We start from the raw sequence: 22,193 nt of genomic DNA on the forward strand, positions 1-22,193 counted from the left end.
CGAAGTTCTCCACATAAGCAAGGACCAAAGTTTCTACTTAGTTTCTGCTGATTCAATATAAAATTAAGCACACTTCATAGACCTCCACAGAACAAGACCTCATTCTGAAAAAAAAGGAAGTCTTCCCCATAAACAGCAGTTGTAACATTGTGTCAAGAGATAATGTTAAAATGCAACACATTAAGTTGAACCTACCTTTCTGCTAAGCTAGTCAGAGCAAGAAGGGCACCCACAAGCACATTGCTCTCTCTGGCGGACAACAAATTTACTAAGGTCTGGAAAATGAAGTATAATACAAGATAAATAAATATAAATTATATTCTTTTCTTTTACAACTCAAACACATGTAGAGTTATTTATTGAAAAGTCAAAATTAAGATATCAAACCATTACACAATACACTGAAAGTCTTAGGTACATTTAAAGTATACTTTATGTACACTTAAATATACACTTGAAGTCTTAGAATACACCCAGTCTTAGGACAAACAAGGTTTCTTCTCAAACTGCAATTAGCATCTCTCTCAACTGCTAAAGCATCTGTCCAACTTAATATACCACTGTAAAAATCTGCTCCTGTGTAAAACACTCCAGCACTCTAAATCAAGACTTCCTGAAGCAAAGTTAATTTTCAGCTTATATTTAAACAATGCAGTATGTAATTTAAGGCCCTACATATATTCTGTTAATATTTCTTCATATTTGTCCAAATTCTCTAAAAATATGTTGTCCAATACCATCTTATCACAATTGCCAATGTTTTACTGCAGCATAATAGAATCATGAAGCACTAGTTCTACTGATCTTAATCTCTACTGTTGCTCAGTTTGGCCACAAATCAGCAATGGTTAAGTATAGATCCTTAGACCGAGTGTAATGCATAGCAAGGGATGTCTAGGTTGTCACTGTCTAGATTGACACTATTCCCCTTAGACACAGAATACTTTATAAGTGAAAAATCACAGCAGAAATGCATTTAAAAATAAAATTAAAATATATTTATATTCAATAATTATATAAAACAATTTATATCATAGTAACATGTAGTTCATGACAGTGTAAACATGAGTACTAATTTTTATATGAACAAGTTTAGTCCAAACATTTAAAACCTATTTATCTCAAACAACCAATAACCATGCATCAGGCCAATTAACTTATATACAAGAAATAATTTTTATGATACTACTAATACATCTGTAAAATGCAGAAATGAGATTATCTTACTTTATAAGTTTGACAAGATAAGGAATTTACTTCCACCTAGATCAAATCTGAAAAGCATAAGTCATTCAGTTAAGTAGCTAATTGGTTATAATAATCAATTTTATAAAGCACTTACTTTATGTGCTCCACTTACTATAACCCATTCTCTTTGATCTTTGGCAGCAGCAAGCTTTTGGAAAATGTCTATGGAACAAAGGAAGTCACATAAATTCAAGCTTTACCACTTACTGTTTTCCATTTTACTAATCAGATAATAAAGCAAAACACTGGATAAGTTCTCTGAACCATGACTACCTCATTTTACTCCTGTTATTTAGGTTCATAAAAAGGTATGAATTTCTTAAAGAAATATTACTTATGTACAAAAACAAGATGTGCTTTTCCACAGCAATTGCAGTTTTTACTTGTGTGATGATGCCTACAATGAATTGCTTACTTAATGACCATCTCAAGTATTTCAAACATTTTAAGCCTCACACAGAAAGTTGTAAGTGCCCTTATAATTTGTGTTATCAGCTACAACACTTACATGTCATGTTGACCAACTTGTCGACATTATGCTGCTCTTCTCCATGATCAAGATAGCCATTTGCTACTGTTTCCATATGCTACAGGTAAGGGGAAAAAAAATAAAGGATACCTTTAAAAATCGTTTTAATTCATAAACCTAGAGTGTTATGCACAGAAATAGCCTGTAGGTGGTGCATCTGTTTCACGAAAAAGGTAAATCTGCAACATCCCGGATACTTCTGCTGTAAAATTTGTCAGGGAACAGAAGAGAACTTGGAAGTGTAAGAATTCCACAAGCAAGTGTAAAATTCCACAAGAGGAAAATCCACTGAAGACTATCAAATACAACGACCCTAATTCTAGGGCCAAAATTCCCTTCTTTGCAAGCTGTTAGAGGTTGATAAGAGTTTTCTGAGGAATTATCACTCTGTTTCTGCTCTCAAACTTTTCCCTCTATCTACTACTGGGCCCTGTTTGAAACATCCACATAGATCTCCAGTCCACACAGCTGACAGGCTCAGACTCTATAAAACCTACACAACTGCAAGGGGGATGTTGTTTCCTTTTTTTTTTTTTTTTTTGGGACATAGCCAACTGGTGGGAAATGGTGGTCAATCTTTTTTAATAACCCTAGTAACTTCCCAGTCAAACATATTTTTCCAGGACATGAGAATTGTCACAAGAATGTAATGTTTGTTAGTACACAAAGTCATGATATGATTCTCAGCATATATTGGTCTTACATATGGTGGCATTTTGAAATTTCCAGAACACTGTATAGGGAAACTGCAGCAGTTTCAAGCAGATGGTACAGAGAGGCTAGAACTACAGTAGTTGCACCTAATTTAGGAAGAAAACTCACATGAAGAGGACACCACTATGCAAATATTGGTTAAAATAATTTTATCAGTGTTTTCTACTAAAACACCCCAAAACTCAAGAAAAGTTTTTTTTATCTGAAACTGCCACCCCCTCAAAAAAAAAAATGTTTTTAATGCTGTATAAAATAGTCTAATGGAGGACTTAAGACTTGTGATTTGGCAAGAAGTTTTGGATGCACAATTCACCTTAAAATCACTGCCACCCTCCAAATTTCTGAGGGATTTTTGAAAGTCTCAGCTATAACTTTTTTCAAGCTGCATTTCAGAGTGCTGGAGACCCATTTAACACTTAATTTTATCTCACTGCAAAAGACACAAAAGATTAAGTTTCCCGGAAGTTCAGAAATTTTAAATTCTCTATGCCAGCAACACACGCAGAGTAAAAATTATTATCAATTATAGGATTTGGATTCCTGCCACTGAGGGCTTCACTCACAGATCTCACCAACGTCTCTGCAGGCTATTGCACTTTGCACTGTGCAAGTTCCTCAAAAAGTATGGCTAAGCATTAATGGCATGCAACACTGGAAAACACCAAGCAGTTCCTGTGGGGACCCTATCCATTAGAAACTAACAGTCTTTAACTCCTGCAACTTAAGGGACGTTTCAAACAGGTGATTGTCTGACTAAAGGGCTCATAGCACACTATCGGTTCTTTGAAATACAGGTGGCTCCAATAAATATTAACAATGACTGCATTCTAGAAAGGTACATTTATTTTTGTTCTAGAAAGAAAACTCCCAACAATTTCAAAGATATCCAAGATATGCCATATCTCACTGCTAAATTGGCACTGATGAACAAGTATTAAAAACCCAAGAGTAAAGCAGTATTAACACAGAGAAATAACGATACAGCAGTCAGTTATCAATAATGTTTTGTAATGCAAAAGTACTGTAGTACCCAAATTTAAACCTGTTCAACATTCTATCACTATGCTTTTAACTTTGAAAAGTCATTTGCTACAGTCCAAGGTGACTTTACTCATCTTCCTTCAAAAGTCTACATTTCTTTTGACTAAACCAATTGTGCTGACTTTTCTAATACTTCTCCCACTTCAGGAGGCATTTGTTATGCTTCCTACCTAGAAGTCCTGGGTTAATGCTGCTAGATTATAAGGACAGTTGCTTTGTATGCTAGTGAAAAACCCACACCAACTGCTTATGTACAAACAGAGGAACAGACTCATTTCTTTCCATAAACCAAGAATATGTGTACACTGCTTTTTACAGTGTATTTCATTCTAATAATAATAAACTGATATACAACATAATGGTCAAAGGTACCATGAGGAATACTACCTGAGCTAGATTTTCAATCCCACCCAAGCTGTGGAGCATTTCCTAAAACAAAGTAAAAAAATTTTTTTAAAACTGAGTCAAAATACAGAAGACACTAGAATGAAAGAATACTAGAATATAAATGCTCTGTTTTTTATGAATGTTGAGAAACCTTAACTCCAGTGGTCGAAGTCAATGGATTCTGGAGATGCTTAGCACCTTTAGAGTAGATAAATAAAAACACAGAAGTAAAATTTAAAAGGTTCTAACCTGGAAAAACACTATAAGCTTTGGAACACATAAAAAAGAAATACACAAAAACAAGTATCTTAACAGATGTCTGAGGCTTAGTCCTATGAATAACAACTGTAATAGCCAGAATAAAATTAAAAGCTAGTTTGTAGTTCAGAGCATTGGGCTGCTAGGAGAAATAACCAGCTTTCAGTTTTCTTCACTTCTTTTCTTCCACATTATGGGAATTTTACATATCCATATGGTAAAGTCAAGTATGAAGTCTAGGGCTCAGAGCAGTGACCAAGTGACCTGTTATGGAGATTTACAGGTTCTTTGTTAGGGTTAGCAACAACAGATGCTACATAAGAAATATCAGAAATTGAGCAAGTTATGCAGTAACGGCACAAATTGACTCTTGGAATCTGTTTGCAAACTGGACATTCACATATAGAAATATAGGTACATACATATAATAAGTATGCATCCATAAGAATGCATGTTTTTATACACATGCACCAACACAACTCATATGCATGATGTTTATATGCATTCTTTTATCGAAGCAAGAAACAATATTTTGACATACTGACCTGATACCATGGATCCCTTATTAATAATCTCAGACAGATTAATACTCTAAGAAAATGGATGGACGGAGCTTGATTAACCCACTCTCTGTAAATGAAATATTCAAAACATAAACCAAATACAATAAAAAAAGTGTTAAAACACTTAAATAAAACACTTTGGGAATCAATTGACTAGAAGATTACTGACTACAACAGCTCTATAACTTACTATAGTATAGAACTTTTAATACCATTCGTATCTAAATATAGTAACAGTTTTAAATAAATTTATTTCATTATATGAACATTGCCAGCCATAGTTTATTATCACTGAACTGATGCAGGAAAGTACATGCTTATGGCTAAGCACAAACTGATCGATACTGCTTTGATATAAACTTACTTTAAATGTTTGAATCAAGGCCCAAAAGGACAAAATCACTGAGAAACCACTTATCAAACTTCAGTGCACAAAACACAGTTATGTAAAAACATGGGCGCTACAGAAGTAAAAATAGCTAGATTTGAAATAATTTTTTTAATTATAATAATCTATCCTGGGTTTTAAAAACTCTATTAGTCCACACAATAATTTATTCTTTAGTTTAAATGTTCTTGATATAGGATTATACTTCCAAATAGAACTCGCTCTTTTATATTTCTCCATACAATTCCCCAGCACAAGACTTGGCAGAAAACACAACTCAGATTTGCACAAAGCATCCAGGGGCAGTAATCTTGCATAAAATACCAGTAACGGAATCACTATTTCCATTGTCTGTTGAAGGTATATATATCTCCTCATTTTCCTACTTAAAATAAACCTAAAATTGGAAATCTTTGTGGTTTTTTGTTGTTGTTTTAACTGAGAGAACAGAATCTGTAGTATCTGGGCAAATTTCCAAGGAACAGAAGAAGTCTATGGGACATGGCAGTTCTCTTCCCTTTTTATCATTTGCAGTTGGGAATGACGCCAATAGCTAAAAATATTTTGATAAAAATAAATGTTCTACAAATAGATATTAACTAAATCTCATCCCTTCTATGCCAATATTCTGCCCAAAGTAATACTATTTTTCATTATGATTCCATAATTGGCCACTTCAGAATGGCACAAAACTTTCATGGAAAGAAAACAGCAGCCATATACCTGTAGGCAAAATTTGTAGGTCAGATTTTAAAGTGGCCTGAAGATCATTACCATGGTGGTTTGACAAAGCTATTCTTTCAAGAAGCTTTGGCTCTTGACAAAAGTCTGTTTCTTTAACGGAGCAACACATCTGTCACGTTTCCATGCAGGGACAGTAATTCTCTGAGCCTGGTTAACACCTGAGAGACTCTTCTACTAAGTTACCATTTACAATACACATTACTAGATATCCTAGTGCATATACAGCATATGCCAGCAGGACTTTTTCTGCGTGCTTAATTATACTCCTTATCCAAACTACTTAAGCTAAGCTGATCACCGCTTTCTTGTCGACAGAACTACCTCCAAGCAGGACTTTTGCGGACACAGTGATGTCAGTAAGTGGGTGTGACTTTTTTCTTCCACCCCAGCCAACATAGTTATGCTAGCAAAAGTATGTAATGCAAAGCAAGGTGACAGTTTCTAAGGCTCTGACACAATGCAATGGCAGTAGTTCCAAAGAGAGGACATCATCACACTCAAAATATCTACAAAAGGCAACTAAACCACCTTTGTAACTGCCCTTAACTTACGAGTTTTACATACCTACTAATAAATGTTTGTTTCATTAACCTTACCTGGGTGCTTTCATTTTAATACAAGAGTCTGGTTTTGCTATATTGTCATCATCAACAAGTACCAAAGAAAAAACAAAATATGAGCTAGGTATGCCACAATGTACAAACAGAATGTGGGAAGACATAAAGTAGATTTTTGGCAAATGAAGCTGAGCCACTGACATCCCACTGGTGGGTACTGAGATGACAAAGTTCACTTGCAAAAAAGAGGTACCAGATTTACAAATCACTTAAATTATCGGTCTTAAACTCACTGCTATTTAGATAATCAAAAATGAGATCCCTAGTTCCCTACTTAGTTATGAAAAAAAGGATCTAAGCAAACTATGTGAATCTTTTGGTGATTTTTAGGTTCTTTGTAAATTCTAGCAGTTACACATTAATACCTTTAAATGCTCTAGGATTGGTTCTTTAAGATTCTGTACCACTTAAGATTTCTTAAGAAAATGTACTTGGGCTTTAAACAGGAAAAATATACACACTGCAGTGGCGTATAGTAAAAAAAATATCCTGAAAAATGCATTCCTTTTTTCAGATAATAACTTTTCGTGCCCCCACTATTTTTTTTTTTAAGGTCTTGAAATTACTCCTCCCTCAGATAAGTGTAGCATAAGAAAGGGTTTTCCCTTTCTAATCCTGTTATACACATGATTACAAATAAATATGAACAGTAGCATAAACACATCTGAATTTTATGAAAGTCACTGACCTTTCTACATAAAGGCAGCAGTCCATAAAATACAAGTAAAATCAGTAAAATAAAAATGAAATTAGAAAAGTAAACCACAGATGACAGATACCAGATATGGACAAAGGATCAAGGAAACATAGCAGCTGTTAGAACTTTGGTCATCCAAGTTTTGTCATATACCAAATCCTCCTTCTTCCATCCCACTAACACAAGCATTCGGTCTTCAAGACAATAAGGAAGTGATTGTTTAAAACTGAGATTATGCAGAGATGTGAAGCTGGCAGTTTCCACACAAAGGTCTACTGTTGAAACATATATGCTGTATATATTGTTGAAACAATATGAGGTATTATCCACGTATCTTGGTTCTTCACTTAAGGCAAGAAGGAGTGATCCCCCTTCTTGGATACAAATGTGTTCAATATACTGACCTGCAGGTAAGTCTGTTCTTAACTAAAGCTGTAAAGATTTCTTGAAACAGTTTATGTTTGGGATGCTTGCTAAAATTTCTCTCATTCTTGTAGGTCACACTAATGTAAAAAAAAAAAAAAAAAAAAAAAAAAAGAAAAATGCTGAATTACTAATTATCTTGCCACAAGATAATTTTAAGATTGCCAAAACTTAACATTAGCAAGAAAAATTAAGAAATGTCGTATCAGCAGCTACTATGGAATAACACAATTTCAGATTTCCAGACATTAACAGTATGGAAGAACAGTCTGCCTCATGCATAATTTGGGACTTTATAATGGTATAATATAAGCTTTCCAAACAAAGAAACCATTCCTTTATTTAAATGTACTATATTAACTCTCAACAGCTGAGTGGGAGCATGTGTCTGAAACTTACAAAGGCAGAAACATTCACAGACAGGTTTAGAAAGTGAAAAATATATAATTCACATCTTGGATAGTGGGTTAACATGAAAGTACAAGTAACAGACGTAAGTACAAATATAAATGCCTTCAACACCTCAGCAAGATTTAGATACATAAAGATGATCAGAGATACAACGTAGCATCATATTAGCTTTTTTTTTTTACCTAAAGTTTTCAAGCTCAAGAGCTTCTGTTGATTCTTGCCATTGACTATGGGGGGTTTGTTCATTGCTTTTGACGTTTTGCCAAGCTCTTGTCACACTGGTTTGACCACTTTCAAAATGTATACCTAGAAGCTAAGGAGGAAAGGGATAGTACTCATGAGGCGAACACTGCATTTTAAATTTTATAAGAATGTTATTGAGCAAAAGTACCTTCCCTCAACTTCTAACTTGAACATTGGACCTATAACTTGCCATTATAAAATACACACACCCTCCATGCAAAACACAACCAATGTGGTAGAAAACTGATGCAAAGCAAGGCTGGAAAACAAGCACATGAAGATATATAAAATGTGAAGAACTGTGTCTTCTAAAATTTATAATAGTAAAGCTCAGCAGAACCTGCAACACATTATCTACGCTCCTTACCTGTCCCAATTCTACAATTGCACAGCCTTCATTTTCTTTTCCAGTTGTAGAACTCAGATGTTTCAGCTTTCTGCTCAGAAGCAATTCCATGCCTCTATCCAGGAAGGGAGTGTGTAACTCCTATCTCACGTGGATGACTCCCTAAGTCATTTTGTCATATCTTTTTACAGAATAGACAGGGAGAAAATGTTCTGGCATTCCAAGGACTCACACCCATCATCATGTGTTGGTTTTCTTTGTTTCAAATGGCAAATACAAGCTTCACTAAGTGAGTTGAGGTGAAGGAGATTTTACTGTGTCCTGTAAGTTTCATGCATTGATATTTATGCCCTGAAGATTTTTAGCTGAAGTATTACTTCTCCAAAGACAAATTGTTTATAGTTCAAATGCTGATCTTATTTTATATTCTTTAACACTCTTCATCATGTTGTATCTAATACATCTCTAAGCCTACCTTCTTGTGACATTGTGGAAGGGCAAGGAAGAAAACAAATCTGTTAGGCTACTTGCCTATATGTAACAATAGCTTGATAAAACCTGCTCAAGATACAAAACAAAGCTATTTTTTTCCTGTTAAAATAAAAATTACAGCAAAGTAGGAAAGGAAGTGGGTCAGTTTCATTCCTTTACCCTTTCTAAATGGGATTTGTCCCACAGAGAAGTTCTAACATTGCCAAAAAAAAGATACCCTCTACACAAGATTTTGCTAGTATGTTTAATCATAATGGAACACAATATCCTAAGCATCTGCCACAAACCATAATCACCATTACTTATAATTATACAATTCTACACCATGTTTAATAATAGTTATTGAAAAATACCTGTTGGTTCCTTGACCGAACATTTAAGAGAGACTGAAGTCTTTTAAGATCAGAATAATCCCTAGGATAAAAAGCAATAGCATAAATATATGGGTTAATATTTACATAAAAGTACTTCTGTAACAGTGAAGAAGGTCAACAAGCAACAACGCTACTGACTATTAGAAAATAAAGTTTTCTAGTGTTGCTTAGTGTCCCCATTTTGTGTACAGAATTTATACATTCTCCAGAATGCCTTAAATCAACAAAGGTGTAAATAAACTTTGTGACCAGAGTAACAGTGTCATGTTTATAATGCATTCCAAATTAAAGCATTCTGCTTTGGCAGCTAGTGCAAATTCCACATGGGTCCTGCTGAAGTTCAATGTAAGATGTCGGAGACTATACCTCACAGAGATCCCACGAGGTTTTCTGTCTGTTGCTTTTTCTGTGTTCTTCAACTTTTTGTCCTGATCAGGCATTGTGTACCACTATTATCATCACATTTCCTTAAAAATAGATACATAGAATTATATCATTGCAGCAAAAGAAACACGTTTATTTACAGAACCAACTGTTATAATTTTAAGAAAAAAAGACAGCTTTACCATTTTCTCAGTATGAACCCTTGGGCATTATATGAGGATATCCTTTAGAATTCCAGATACTAACAAGAAAGTAATTAACCTAACATAGAGAAACCTTGGTTTCCCAACATATGGCTCGATAATACTGGCTGTCTTGCTATTACACGTATTTTTTTATTAGGACTTTTCCTTCTCCTCTTCTTGCATCTTATTACCATTATTTCTCACTGTAGATTGGCTATTTATGTTACAGCAGTGCTTACAGGCTGGCATCAAGGTTGTATCATACAAGCTGTTGTCCAGACAACAGAGGATATAGTAGTTTTATCATCTAAATAAACAAGACAGATGAAGGGTAGAAAAAGGAGGTATCTGACAAATAAGTGAGATGCATACATCATGCAGTCTACCAAAAAACCACAGAAATTTTCAGCAGCTTGGTATGTGGGTCTTACAAATTTCAGCTGAATGTCTTATACTAATAGTGCTCAGCTTTCCTTGCAGTGGGACACACAGCTTATTTCCACAGATGATGGTGTTCCTCAGGGGTCGGTGTTGGGATCAGTGCTGTTTAACATCTTTGTTGGTGACATGGACAGTGGGATTGAGGGCACCCTCAGCAAGTTTTCTGATGACACCAAGCTGTGTGGTGCGGTCGACATGCTGGAGGGAAGGGATGTGCCATCCAGAGGGACCTGGACAGGCTTGAGAGGTGGGACCATGTGAACCTCATGAAGTTCAACAAGGCCAAATGCAAGGTCCTGCACATGGGTCAGGGCAATCCCAAGCACAAATACAGGCTGGGAGGTGAGTGGATTGAGAGCAGCCCTGCAGAGAAGGATTTGGGGGTAGTAGTGGATGGAAAACTGACTGTGAGCCAGCAATGTGCCCATTGCCCAATGGGCCCAGAAAGCCATGGTATCCTGGGCTGCATCAAGAGAAATGTGGCCAGCAGGTTGAGGGAGGGAATTCTCCCCCGCTACTGGTAAGACCCTACCTGGAGTGCTGTGTCCAGTTCCAACACAACCCAACGCAAGAAGGACATGGATCTGTTTGAGCAGGCCCAGAGGAGGCCACAAAGATGATGAGGGGCTGGAGCACCTCCCTTATGAGGACAGGCTAGAGAGTTGGGGTTGTTTGGCCTGGAGAAGAGAAGGTTCCGGGGAGAGCTTATAGAGGCCTTCCAGTACTTAAAGGGGGCCTACAGGAAAGATGGGGAGGGACTCTTTATCAGGGGGTGTAGTGATAGGACAAGGGGTAACAGTTCTGAACTGAAAGAGGGTAGATTTAGATTAGATATAAGGAAGAAATTCTTTACTGTGAGGGGGTGAGACACTGGAACAGGTTGCCCAGAGAAGCTGTGGCTGCCCCCTCCCTGGCAGTGTTCAAGGCCAGGTTGGACGGGGCTTTGAGCAACCTGGTCTAGTGGAAGGTGTCCCTGCCCATGGCAGGGGGTTGGAACTAGATGATCTTTAAGGTCCCTTCCAACCCAAAGAGCACTCTATGATTCTATGATGAGCAGAGCTGTATGGCCTGGCCTCATCAGGGCCATTACCATGTATTAGATCCACTGCAGATAGACATTCAGTCTGTAGGTCTGACTTCCCACAAAAGTTTGTCGATTGCATAGTATACAGTATTTGTTCGCTGAAAACCTTATAAAGTGCTAGAAAGAGACAGACACAGAAAGAAGATAGTCAGGAATCTCTTGCTCGCACAAAAGCAATCATATTAATGCAGAACCTGCTCTGAGTGAAAATGGATGGTCAGGAGCAGGCTGGGACTGAAAAATTATGTCAGAGAATTGCACGCCGCTGCAGCATATTGGTAGAGCACCTCTGATTCGAAAAACAAGGACACAATACCACTGTCTGATCCTTTCTACCTATTTTACTATTCATTAAACAGGATCACTTGGATGTTCCCTTTAGTGTCTCTTTAACAGGATTTTCCATATGAAATATGATAGCCTCCTCTTCTCTTTGTGCAGTGTAGAATTCCTCTGCTATTGATTTTTATTCCTCTTCTTCATAAAGGCAAAGAAGAAAACCTGGCAGGAAACAAAAGCATTGTAAACTACCAGAAGCTGCTGCTTCCTGACTGAAAATCAGAGTTATTTTCCCAATTATACATTCTTGCAACAGACACAGAACTACCCAAAATGCAACTGTTGACAGTATTAACTCATGCACCATATTAACTCCCTCTGGCAAGTGGCCTGTAAACTCAGTTCATCCATTTCTATTCTTTTGAACAAGCCTTTACCCTACCACCAGTACCCCACAGAGAATGATTGATCTGGATCCCCAAGAAATTCCTCCTCTCTCCTCCACACAGCCATTCAACATGGTTATTAAAGAAGACTTCAGAACACTTCTGTTGTACCAATTATCACCAGGAAATGAATATAAATAGGATCTGTTCTAGCAGTTAACACACAAAATTCCTGAATTCAGATTAAACCAAATGAAGTAAGTTCAATCAACTTACTTCCTTTGCTTCAAAAGCAGTAAAAGTTAAGAGAACCCATGTATATTGCTAAACATGTTTAAGAATCCTCATGAGCAAGAACTTCCATGTATTGTTTTAGTGGTATTTGTATTTTATATCCTCTTCGCAATATCCCAATCCATTTAGCGTATTACTGAGGCTGACATGATGCAATCATCATCTCACATTTGCATAGTAAGAAATACTGTGAAACTCAGAAATTATCAACTTGCTTATGAGCACGCGTGTACAAAGAAAAGATTTTAACCAATTAAAGTATCACTAAAACCACACACAAACCAACTTGTTCATGAGCAAATACAGTTAAACCTTCAAATTTTCAGCATCCCACTTAAAAAAAGTAATCCTTGGGTTAAACCTCTAAACCATAAACAGCAGGATTACCAGTATGGCTAGGATTTCATACAAAATTGTTAGGTCTGTGTGATTATTTACAAAATCTTAAAACTGTGGACCAACCCTTGCATTAGGGCTGCCAGTCCAGTGCTTTTACTGTTTGCGGTGAAAACAGAGTAACTGTGACTAGTATTTTAAAGGTTCATTGCCATTACAGATCCAAATGTCCCTGTACAAAATTGAACCTGACAACATCAAGCCAAATTCCCTTCACTGCTGTCTGAGGGGATGCAGCTCACCCAAGGATGCAGCCCTCACCCAGCTCTAAGAACGCCTCCTGAGGTTACCTATTTCCTACAGGACATGAAGCCAGCACAAGTCAGTAGGGGCTTCAACAAAGAGAGGCCAATTCTGGCCACAAATCGACCCTGCACAACCCCTCTGGGCTGGCAGCACAGCATCACGAGAGGTGCACAGCTCACGGGATTGGGAAACTTGATTCAGGTTACCAAAAAAATATCTCTTACTTCAGCCCTGATTACCTTATAGCTTGTCTCCAGGTACTTCTAACGTACAAGGGCAAGGACAATATGCAGAAAGGAGCATTTATCTATGCAGCTTTACTGAGATAAACCAATTAATTAACAGCCAGCTGCTGCTGAAAATGGCAAATCCTTTCACTTTCCCTTTCCTTCCCTTCTCTTTCCCTTTCCCCTCCCCAACCTCAGCCACTCCCCTCCACTTCAGCTGATCTGACCCAAACCTGAGCCAGTTCAGAGAGCCAAACAGGCAGAAAACAATATGCCTGCCTTCGTATCATTGGTTTTCTACCAATTTAGCTCACTGTTACAGTGGCCTGATGAGTATCTCTGCTGACAAGGCAGGGGGCAAGAACACACAGCTGTAGAGGGAGAAGAGCAGAAACCCCTCTCATCAGCAGCCAGTCATTAAATCAGGTAGGTGTATTATCACCACACCCTGAGTGAGGAGGGGTAGACCAAAGGAAGCAACCCCCTGTTTTCTTTGTATCAGCCATAAACCTGAGAGAAAACAGACATGAAGTATCTTACCCATTCTCACAGTTACTTTCTTGAAATCACTAAGTTCCCACCCCTGTGTTCCTTCTTTACTCCTGCCAGCAGAAATTTCCATGGAGCCAGGCTATTCACTATCCTCATAACTATCCCTCAGCTATTAAGCCAGCCATGAGTAACGTATAAGAAACAAACCAAACAACACTCACATTTCACTTCGGTTGTGTCAGAAAAAGATTGAGATCAGACAACTCTTTGAAAGAACAGAAACACATTAAAAAGGAAATGTCTTTAGAGCATAGAGTCTTATCCAATTCCATTTAAAACAATGAAATGAGAGCAATATTAACTAATTCATTTTAACTGGGGATAATTACATTTAATTAGTCATGTAAATTCAATTACGCAGGAAGAGAGATGCATTCTGATAGCGCTGGCGTGCAGGATGGGACAAGAAATGCTCTAAGAACCCTGTCAGAAATGAAAGAATTCACAGGATAAGAAACAGGAGACAAAGGAATTACCACCCCTGACTTGATCTGTGGCCCAGTCTAGTATCTGTCTCAGATGACACAAGCACATAAAGCTTCAGAAGGTGAAAACAAACCCCAAAATAAACAAAACCACAAAGACATGTTGGAGGGTAAATCTGCCGTGACAAACTACAGTGTAACAGAAACTCTCTTAAACAAAAAGATGTCTTACGTTCTTTATAGTCTTTATTAGCAATAATTACTGAGTATGGACTGTTTGTAAGCCAGGTTGTTGCTTGATTTACCCTTGAACTCCTTTCTTAATCACTCCAGTGGCTGAGTTCCACTATCTAATTATACACAGAAGGTTAAGTGGCTTAAGGTGGATAAAGAAGAGGTAGATAAGTTATATCTCGGCTTTAATAAGACTTTTGATGCTGTTGCTAGATAGGGATGTATTTAATATCAAAAACTGGGTATGATGTCAGATAGAAATCCATTCCTAAAAAAGCAGTTATCAATATATTATGGTTAAAATAGAAATGCATTTCAAATACGATCAAAATGATGGCAAAGGAAACATCAAAGATGATGAAAAGTTCCCAAGTTCGTACTGTTCCTCCTCCAGTCTGATGAAACCAAAGGGAACCCTGGACCGCTTCCCTTCTTGTTCTCAGAGAGCACGGCAGTTGGAAGATGGGTCACCACTGGTGACAGCCTCTGCCTAGGGAATTTTACTGGTGAACCCATACAGACAATGTTTGCAGAATATTTCTTATATATTTACTGACTGAATCGATCTGGAAATCTGCATGTTTGCTATACATGCATATATTAAATTTTAATATATTAAAATGTTTATGTATTTAAAATTTATATAAATTATATGAAAATTAATAACTTCTTTGAAGGTTCTCTAAAGATTAACTAGGATCCAATATAGGATCTCTGTTTTCCTAACAAATTGAAATATTCAAGCCACTGCTGGGGTTTGGGTTAGTTTTTGTTTGTTTGTTTTCCTTCTGCACCACCCCAGTTCCAGTCGAGTCATAAACGGCCAGGCCTATTCTCAGATTCCTGCACCCATGCAATGCGAGTCTTTGGCCTATTTTCCAGAGCACAACTTTATCTTACTTCTACCCACCCTGTTAACCTGCAATGCACAGCTGTAAGAAACAAAAAGGATTTCTGAGGTCTTGCGAGCAGCTCTGTATCAGCTCAAGAATAACACGTAGCTCTGTGAAATTCCTCCTCTCTGCCCTTGCTATCAGGCAGACCTTGTTAGGGAATTGTACCGCCAGGACTCTGAGCCTCTGGGAACCATGAGAGGCTGTTGAATGTCTCCTGAACGCTCCGAGCTGGTAAAGGTGCATGGCTGGGGAAGACGTCATTAGGAGGAACGGGAGAGGGATGGGTACAGAATAACCCTTATTTTAGGGGCATTACCCCTAGTTTGCTAGGTGAGATTCAGGGCTGAGACACACTCTCGAGGTGGCAGGCTGCATACCGCACGAACTGGGCTGTATTTAGAAGCACAGAGATTCCCTGGGGTTTTCACAGCTTAGTCATGACTAAGCAGGCCTGCCTCAGCACTTGATTTTTTTGAAGTGTTTTATACCCAGATGCATGTTTACATACATTCCTAAATGCTAATACTATCTTTTGACTTTTTCAACATCCACTTGGAAACTTTAACTTCTCCATGACTTCAATTATACCACGGCTGGAGTACGTGTCCACCCGGTAACTCCGTGACTAAACCGTGACAGGATGAGAAGACAGCCGCCTAATTTTGCTGCTCGGCCGCCGTCCCCCTCCCACCCCCGCGGGCGGCGCGGCGGGGTTCTCTGCCACAGGGGCCGGGCGGCGCTGCCAGCGCTGCCCTCCCCGGGGCCGGTCCCGCTGCCCGCCCGCCGCGCGGCCCCTCGAGGGGACGCTCCCGTTGGGGCGGCTGGCGCGGCGCGCGCCCCCCACCCGGCCCCACTCACGCGCGCTCGCCGCCGCTCCGCGCCTGGATACGGCGACGCTCCGTCCGCCGTCCGCAGAGCCCCTCCCCGCGGCCAATCGCGTCCCGTCTTCTTCGGAAAGACCGGGCTCGCCGGCCAATGGCGAGCCGCCGTGTTCCGCGGCGCCCGGGCGGCCTAGCGACGGCCCCCGGTGACCGTTGCCATGGGCACGGGGACGCCGGCCCCGGCCCCGCGAAGCCCAGCGCCCCTCGGCCCCGCTCCTGCTCACGGCCGCCTCCCGCCCAGCGGCCCCCGGCTGCATCTGAGAAAAACAGAAAAAGCCTTAATAGAGTTCCGTAGGTTTTTATTGCTTTCACCGACTTTCTGAAACATTACAAAAGATAATTTTATTCTAGCGGTAATTAAAACAACAAAGGCTGGATCTTTCACATTAAAGACAAGTTGGAGAGTTGTGTTTTCTGTATAAACTGAACATTGATTCTACATCTGCAGTAATGTTTTCATTTGCTTTGGATTCTGTTATAAAGTAAGAAAACATCATTGTAATTAGAAAAGCAGTCATAAAAAATTCGAACCATACAGTATGCAATCACATTTCAAATAATCAGTATTAAAATCCAAATTGTAGTTCAGCTACAGATGCTGAACCCTGGAAGACACCTTTGCACAGGGGTATCAGCAACAACAGAAAGAAAACTATTGTAAATTATGTGTCTTGCCAATAAAATAATTTAGAAAAGTACTGATTTTCAAACATTATTCCAAATAAATGTCAACAGATACTAAATTCAGTATGAAAGTGTCTTTAGATTATCTTCAATGCCAACTGTGAAGTCCTGTAAGTTTTCACTAAAAATGTTACAAAATAAAATCAACTTAAAATTACTAAGCAATTTGCTTTATTTATAGCACTACTTTTACACTGACTCAAAGCTGTGTGCCTCTAGTCTTGAAATTTGCCATAAAATAAATTACTGTTGGTATAAACAATGTATTTCACACATTTGTACTGTACTTGGTAATTACTTTGACCTAGATGAGTAATTAAAACATTACTAACCATATAAAGCAAAAAAGAAAACTAAAATCATTGTGGTGCTCATCTAACAGACTACATTTGTGAACTGAAAATCATGAACCGTTTCTCTTATGATTTACAGAACGTATGTACAAGACAACCCTTAAAAACGGTGCAGGCTCTGCGACATGACACCTATTTGTTACAGATACATTTTACAGCCTGTCGAACCTGCCTTTGCAAAGGGCACAAATTAGGAAGCTACCATATAAAGACAGAGATGCAGGTGAAAGAAATGATAACTTATGGGAGAACTTTCATTAAACACAGAAAAAATGGCCAAGACATTTGGTTAAAAAAACCCCACTAGGGCACCAAATTGTACCCTAACGGGTTTTATGATGACAAACTTGGCAATTTGGAACATTTCACTGAATAATAAGGTATTACGTTATAGCTGCAAAATTGATCTAGGAAGAAAGTAGAATTAACTTGGGCATATGTAAACAGAATGAAAGGCGTGTCATTGTAATACATACGAAAATACAAAGAATGAGTTTCGTAGAATATAATTTAAACACAAGACTGCATTTTAAGTGAAATATTTTAGATGATAATTTAAATGGAGTGGTCCAAATTAAGACCTACACTTTATGTAAACATTCATATTTATAAATAAATTAGAAAAAGGAAAAAAAAAAGGTGAAAAGGAAAAAAAAAAAAAAAGAGAGGGACTTCCTGAGGTGGCTCTGCAGCCAGATACACAGTAGCACTAAGCTCCACTCCGGGAAACCAAGGCATCTAAAAAAAGTGCAGGGCTGTTTATTTTCCTCTAACTGTTGGAATGGAAATACATTGCCGTAGTTTTTACAGGGCTTAACCCCTATGAAAAAAAAAAAAAAAAAATCAGTGCACAGCAATTATCACTGCTCTTCTGCATCTGTTAAGGCAAAACATGTATCTACATACAGTAAACTACATCCTTAGCTGTTTAATACTATGGGTGATTTTTAAAGCAGAGAAGGTACAAAATGAGCAGCGAATCACTTAACCAGAGATTATCAATGGGGTTTTATGCACTTAATACCAGATCTTCTCCTATTCACATGGGAAAAAAGTGCAAGCATAACATGCTACTGACCAAGAACGCTGGAACTGAAGGTCACTGTAAACTGCTTTATAAGTCATGGTATTTCTGGCACTGATTAAAATATCTACACAATTAAATAAATACTGTAAATAGACTTGTGGGGCTTTGGTTTTATTTCCTTTCAACTTCAGTAGAAAAATATCCATTTCCTGTAATATTGACCAAAACTTAACCCTTCTGAAGTAGAAGCCAGATACAAGGTGTGCAGCACCAGGGAACCCTGATTTCTGGCATTAAAGAATTAAAAATTTAAGAGGCTTATAGTAATTTTCTGGGTCTTTGGAAATTGTTGCAGGACTGTGAACATGAACTGTAAAATGCTACTGGGAGGACTCGTACAGAAGTAACGTCTTATGGACAACAGCTACGTAAACTGCTCAAAATATCTTCCCTCTGATTCAGCAAGAGCTACGTAGTAGTCGACAACTGACATGCAGATGTGTACTTTTTTTTTTTTTAAAAATAATGCAGGAACTTTTGGGAAACTATCTGCTATAGTTTCACTGTACCCCAGTTTGACTAGAGGGAAAACATGGCTATTTTCTGAAAGAGCACGTACTCAAGCTAAGGCACAAGCTACACTATTAGCTAAGAATAAGGGAACGTCTACACAGGTCATTCATTACACAGTATTGGTCAAACTGTAATGCAGACCTCACTTGCTTTGCCACTCACCTGAGCCTTTGTTATGACAGTTTGGATACCATTATTTGTACTGCTGTACACTATGATTTACTTTCTTTAAACTGTCTTCTTGGAATTCACCCAAATGAAAAAAAAAAAAAAAAAAAAAAAGAAAAAACCCCAACCCAAACCATTCTTTAATTACATTACATTTAAAGGGAATGGTAACAGCCCATGTAACTTTAAATGCTGTGTTTATTCCCACTGATTGCTTTATTTTTGTAATATACAATTATCTTCTCTCCAAGTGACACTTGGCTGAAGAGCACCAAAATTCTACCTCAAGTGGTATTTTCAGATGAACTCTGCCTTCCTCCAGAATCAGCTCCTTTTGGAGTTGTTGAGAATTTTATCATGTGGTCCATGGTAAAACTCCCAACTTTGCCAAAAGCAGAATTAAGCAAACAGCATCTTCGAATTTTAAATGAGCACAGGTTCTAATTAAAGCCATTGTAATACATCCAGAAGGGGTAGTGGCAATTCAGACTGTAAAGAGATCATTTCAGAAATTAAAGCCAAAAAACTAAGGTGTAAGGCAAAAAAAATATTAATAATGGAAACTGCGCAGGTAAGTGATCAAGATTTTCATTTATACATAAAATTCTCATTATTTCAAATATTATAATGCTAAACACTAGAACTTGAAAATATAAGTACAATAAATGCACTGACTGCATCTTTATCAGTAAGCCCCAAAAAATCCCATTTACTTTAATAAATGCATATTTAATTTTTCAATTCATCTTACATGATAAAAATTTATACTAATTAAAATAAATAAAATGTTTAAAAATAAGTTGGTGTGCTATCATATATGCCCTTTACAATGGAGAGGATCAGAACTGTACACACAAATACCACAAGCAATTTGTCATCCATAAAATAATACTGATCATAAACCTATTACAGAATTAAACTACAGCTAATTTAATCAAATACACTGTAAATTTAAAAATTAATTGAGCGAGAAATAGATCTGATGAGGACATGAAATACTCTAAAGTTTCAGTCTTAGAACCAAGTAAATCAGACTCTAAAAGTCAATGGAAAAAATTAAGTAAAAACAGGAACAAAAGAATTCAAGAGTACTAGTGTGGTAAGTATGCGTAACTTCCTATAGATCAAATTGCTGTCTGTAAATCCAATTTATATTGTGTAAACATGGAGAGTCCAGAATGGCAAATACTGACTTGGGACTGTACCATTAACTGCACTCGTACTGCTACTGGACAATAATGAAAAAATCAAGAGTGAATTTTAAAAAAAAAGAAAACAAGGTAGCAGAACAGGGTATTTATATATTTTAAGGATTATCTAACCACCTAACTTAGGGCTCTAGTCCACTTCTGTAAAATAGGAGACAGACTCCAGAAAACATTAGCATGTAGTGGAGACATAAAACACAGTAGTTCTTGTCAACAGCACATTAATATTTGTTCTGTGAAAACACAAAGAAGTATACCCTGCAAAAACAAGCAGTAATTGCCTGCATGGAAAACAAACTTCTGTAGCGCACATTATAAACAGAGGTATTGCAAAATTTTAAGCAATGTGGACCAGTAATCATCAGCAAAAGCTGATTTAACTTTTATGCACATATTGATTATTGAAAATAATATGCATTCATTACAATCTTCCTATTTAAAAATGAAAATAAAATTTCCAATAAAATAAATAGCTGAAGTGTGATTACCACTCATCTTATCTGTAGGAAAATCTTCTCATTATGCAAGCATATCTACAGTGCCCTAAACAATGGCAGAATTAAATACATGTTGCTCCTTAAATTGGAAATCACACTTCCATGGTATAATATCCTACAGTGATATATATACACACACAAATACACGCAATTCCCCTTGGTTCAGTTCTATAAAGACGTTTCAGCATCCACATATTTCACAACAGGTGAATCTTCCACATTTATCTTCACACTTTCTGGTTTTTCAGGGCTGTTTGTAAGCAGAGGAAAATGTAAGGTTCGGTTCACTTAAGTAAAGGTTAACTTTCAAACATTTTATACTTAACAATGAACACTGAAAGTATTTATCTAAGGATACTTTTATGATGATGCATTTGTATTACATTCTAATAATTGTTAAATGCTATTCACAGGAATAATACAAGCTTGAAGACAGAAATCACCAAGATCTCATCTATAAATACCATTTCCAGTCCCACTGCTTTTGTTGATCCTGTTGATTTGAAATTGTTTTACAAAACATCTTTTTTTAGAAAAAAACAAAACCCACAAAAACGTCTAGTTAAAAATATGAAAAAATACTTAACATGTAATATTATTAATACTGCTTAATCATTGGGCAGTGAAACAACTCTTCACAATACAAGACTGAAAAACATTTCAGTCCTTTCAAAGTGGGGAACCACACTGGTAACAACAATAGAGGATAGTCAGAAATCTTCATAAGTGTCCATTCAAGTGGAAGACCCGAAAGACAACAGGCTGGCTGGCATCTGAACAACTGATGGTCTTAGGGACACAGCCACTGAACAGTGGCTTATCCAAGGACAGAAAGGAATGTCCCAAGGTAGTTACAGGACAGTAGAAGAGAAATTGGAACAGCGTAAGAGGGAGGATTCGCTAGGCATGAATTTTAGAAGAAACAACACATCTGTGGAGCTGCTCTTTAAGGAAAAAAATGTATTAAAAATTCATGCAAAAAAATTTCTGGATTCCTTAGAAAATATAAGTGTGTTTGGACTCCACAGAGTCCATAAAATGCAAGAGATGGTGGAGGGAGAAAGAAAAAGCTATCTGGATCAGTTCAAGAAAGACAAAAAAAATCTTAAAAATAATTTTTTAAAAAAGATACGATCTTTAAAAAATAATGCCAACCCACACAATCTGTCATTGCTTGCTTCAAACTGCATCCTACTTGAAACTTGTAAATCTGAAAACAGCAGTGCCTACAGAACCATTTTTACCACAGCACCAAACATCTGTCCATACTATCAGATGAAGACTGTTGCACAGAAAAA

General features: G+C 37.5%; 2 protein-coding genes across 3 annotated transcripts in view; both read right to left on the reverse strand.

The window, feature by feature from the left end:
- NEK10 (NIMA related kinase 10) overlaps positions 1-9,915 on the reverse strand; it is a 107,277-nt gene extending 97,362 nt beyond the window's left edge. The window contains exons 1-9 of the mRNA XM_074849564.1: positions 9,842-9,915; positions 9,455-9,515; positions 8,203-8,333; positions 7,591-7,689; positions 4,723-4,807; positions 3,920-3,961; positions 1,757-1,835; positions 1,343-1,410; positions 196-275 (exon numbers count right to left, since the gene is read on the reverse strand). Coding sequence (XP_074705665.1) covers positions 196-275; positions 1,343-1,410; positions 1,757-1,835; positions 3,920-3,961; positions 4,723-4,807; positions 7,591-7,689; positions 8,203-8,333; positions 9,455-9,515; positions 9,842-9,915 — 719 coding nt within the window. The remainder of the gene's footprint in view (positions 1-195; positions 276-1,342; positions 1,411-1,756; positions 1,836-3,919; positions 3,962-4,722; positions 4,808-7,590; positions 7,690-8,202; positions 8,334-9,454; positions 9,516-9,841) is intronic.
- Positions 9,916-16,667: 6,752 nt separating this feature from the next.
- SLC4A7 (solute carrier family 4 member 7) overlaps positions 16,668-22,193 on the reverse strand; it is a 72,959-nt gene continuing 67,433 nt past the window's right edge. For both annotated transcript variants that reach the window (XM_074839099.1, XM_074839109.1), the window contains one exon: positions 16,668-21,145. In XM_074839099.1, the coding sequence (XP_074695200.1) occupies positions 21,064-21,145 (82 nt within the window). In that variant the 3' untranslated portion in view covers positions 16,668-21,063. The remainder of the gene's footprint in view (positions 21,146-22,193) is intronic.

The sequence above is a fragment of the Strix aluco genome, chromosome 1, assembly GCF_031877795.1.
Source record: "Strix aluco isolate bStrAlu1 chromosome 1, bStrAlu1.hap1, whole genome shotgun sequence".
Taxonomy (NCBI): domain Eukaryota; kingdom Metazoa; phylum Chordata; class Aves; order Strigiformes; family Strigidae; genus Strix; species Strix aluco.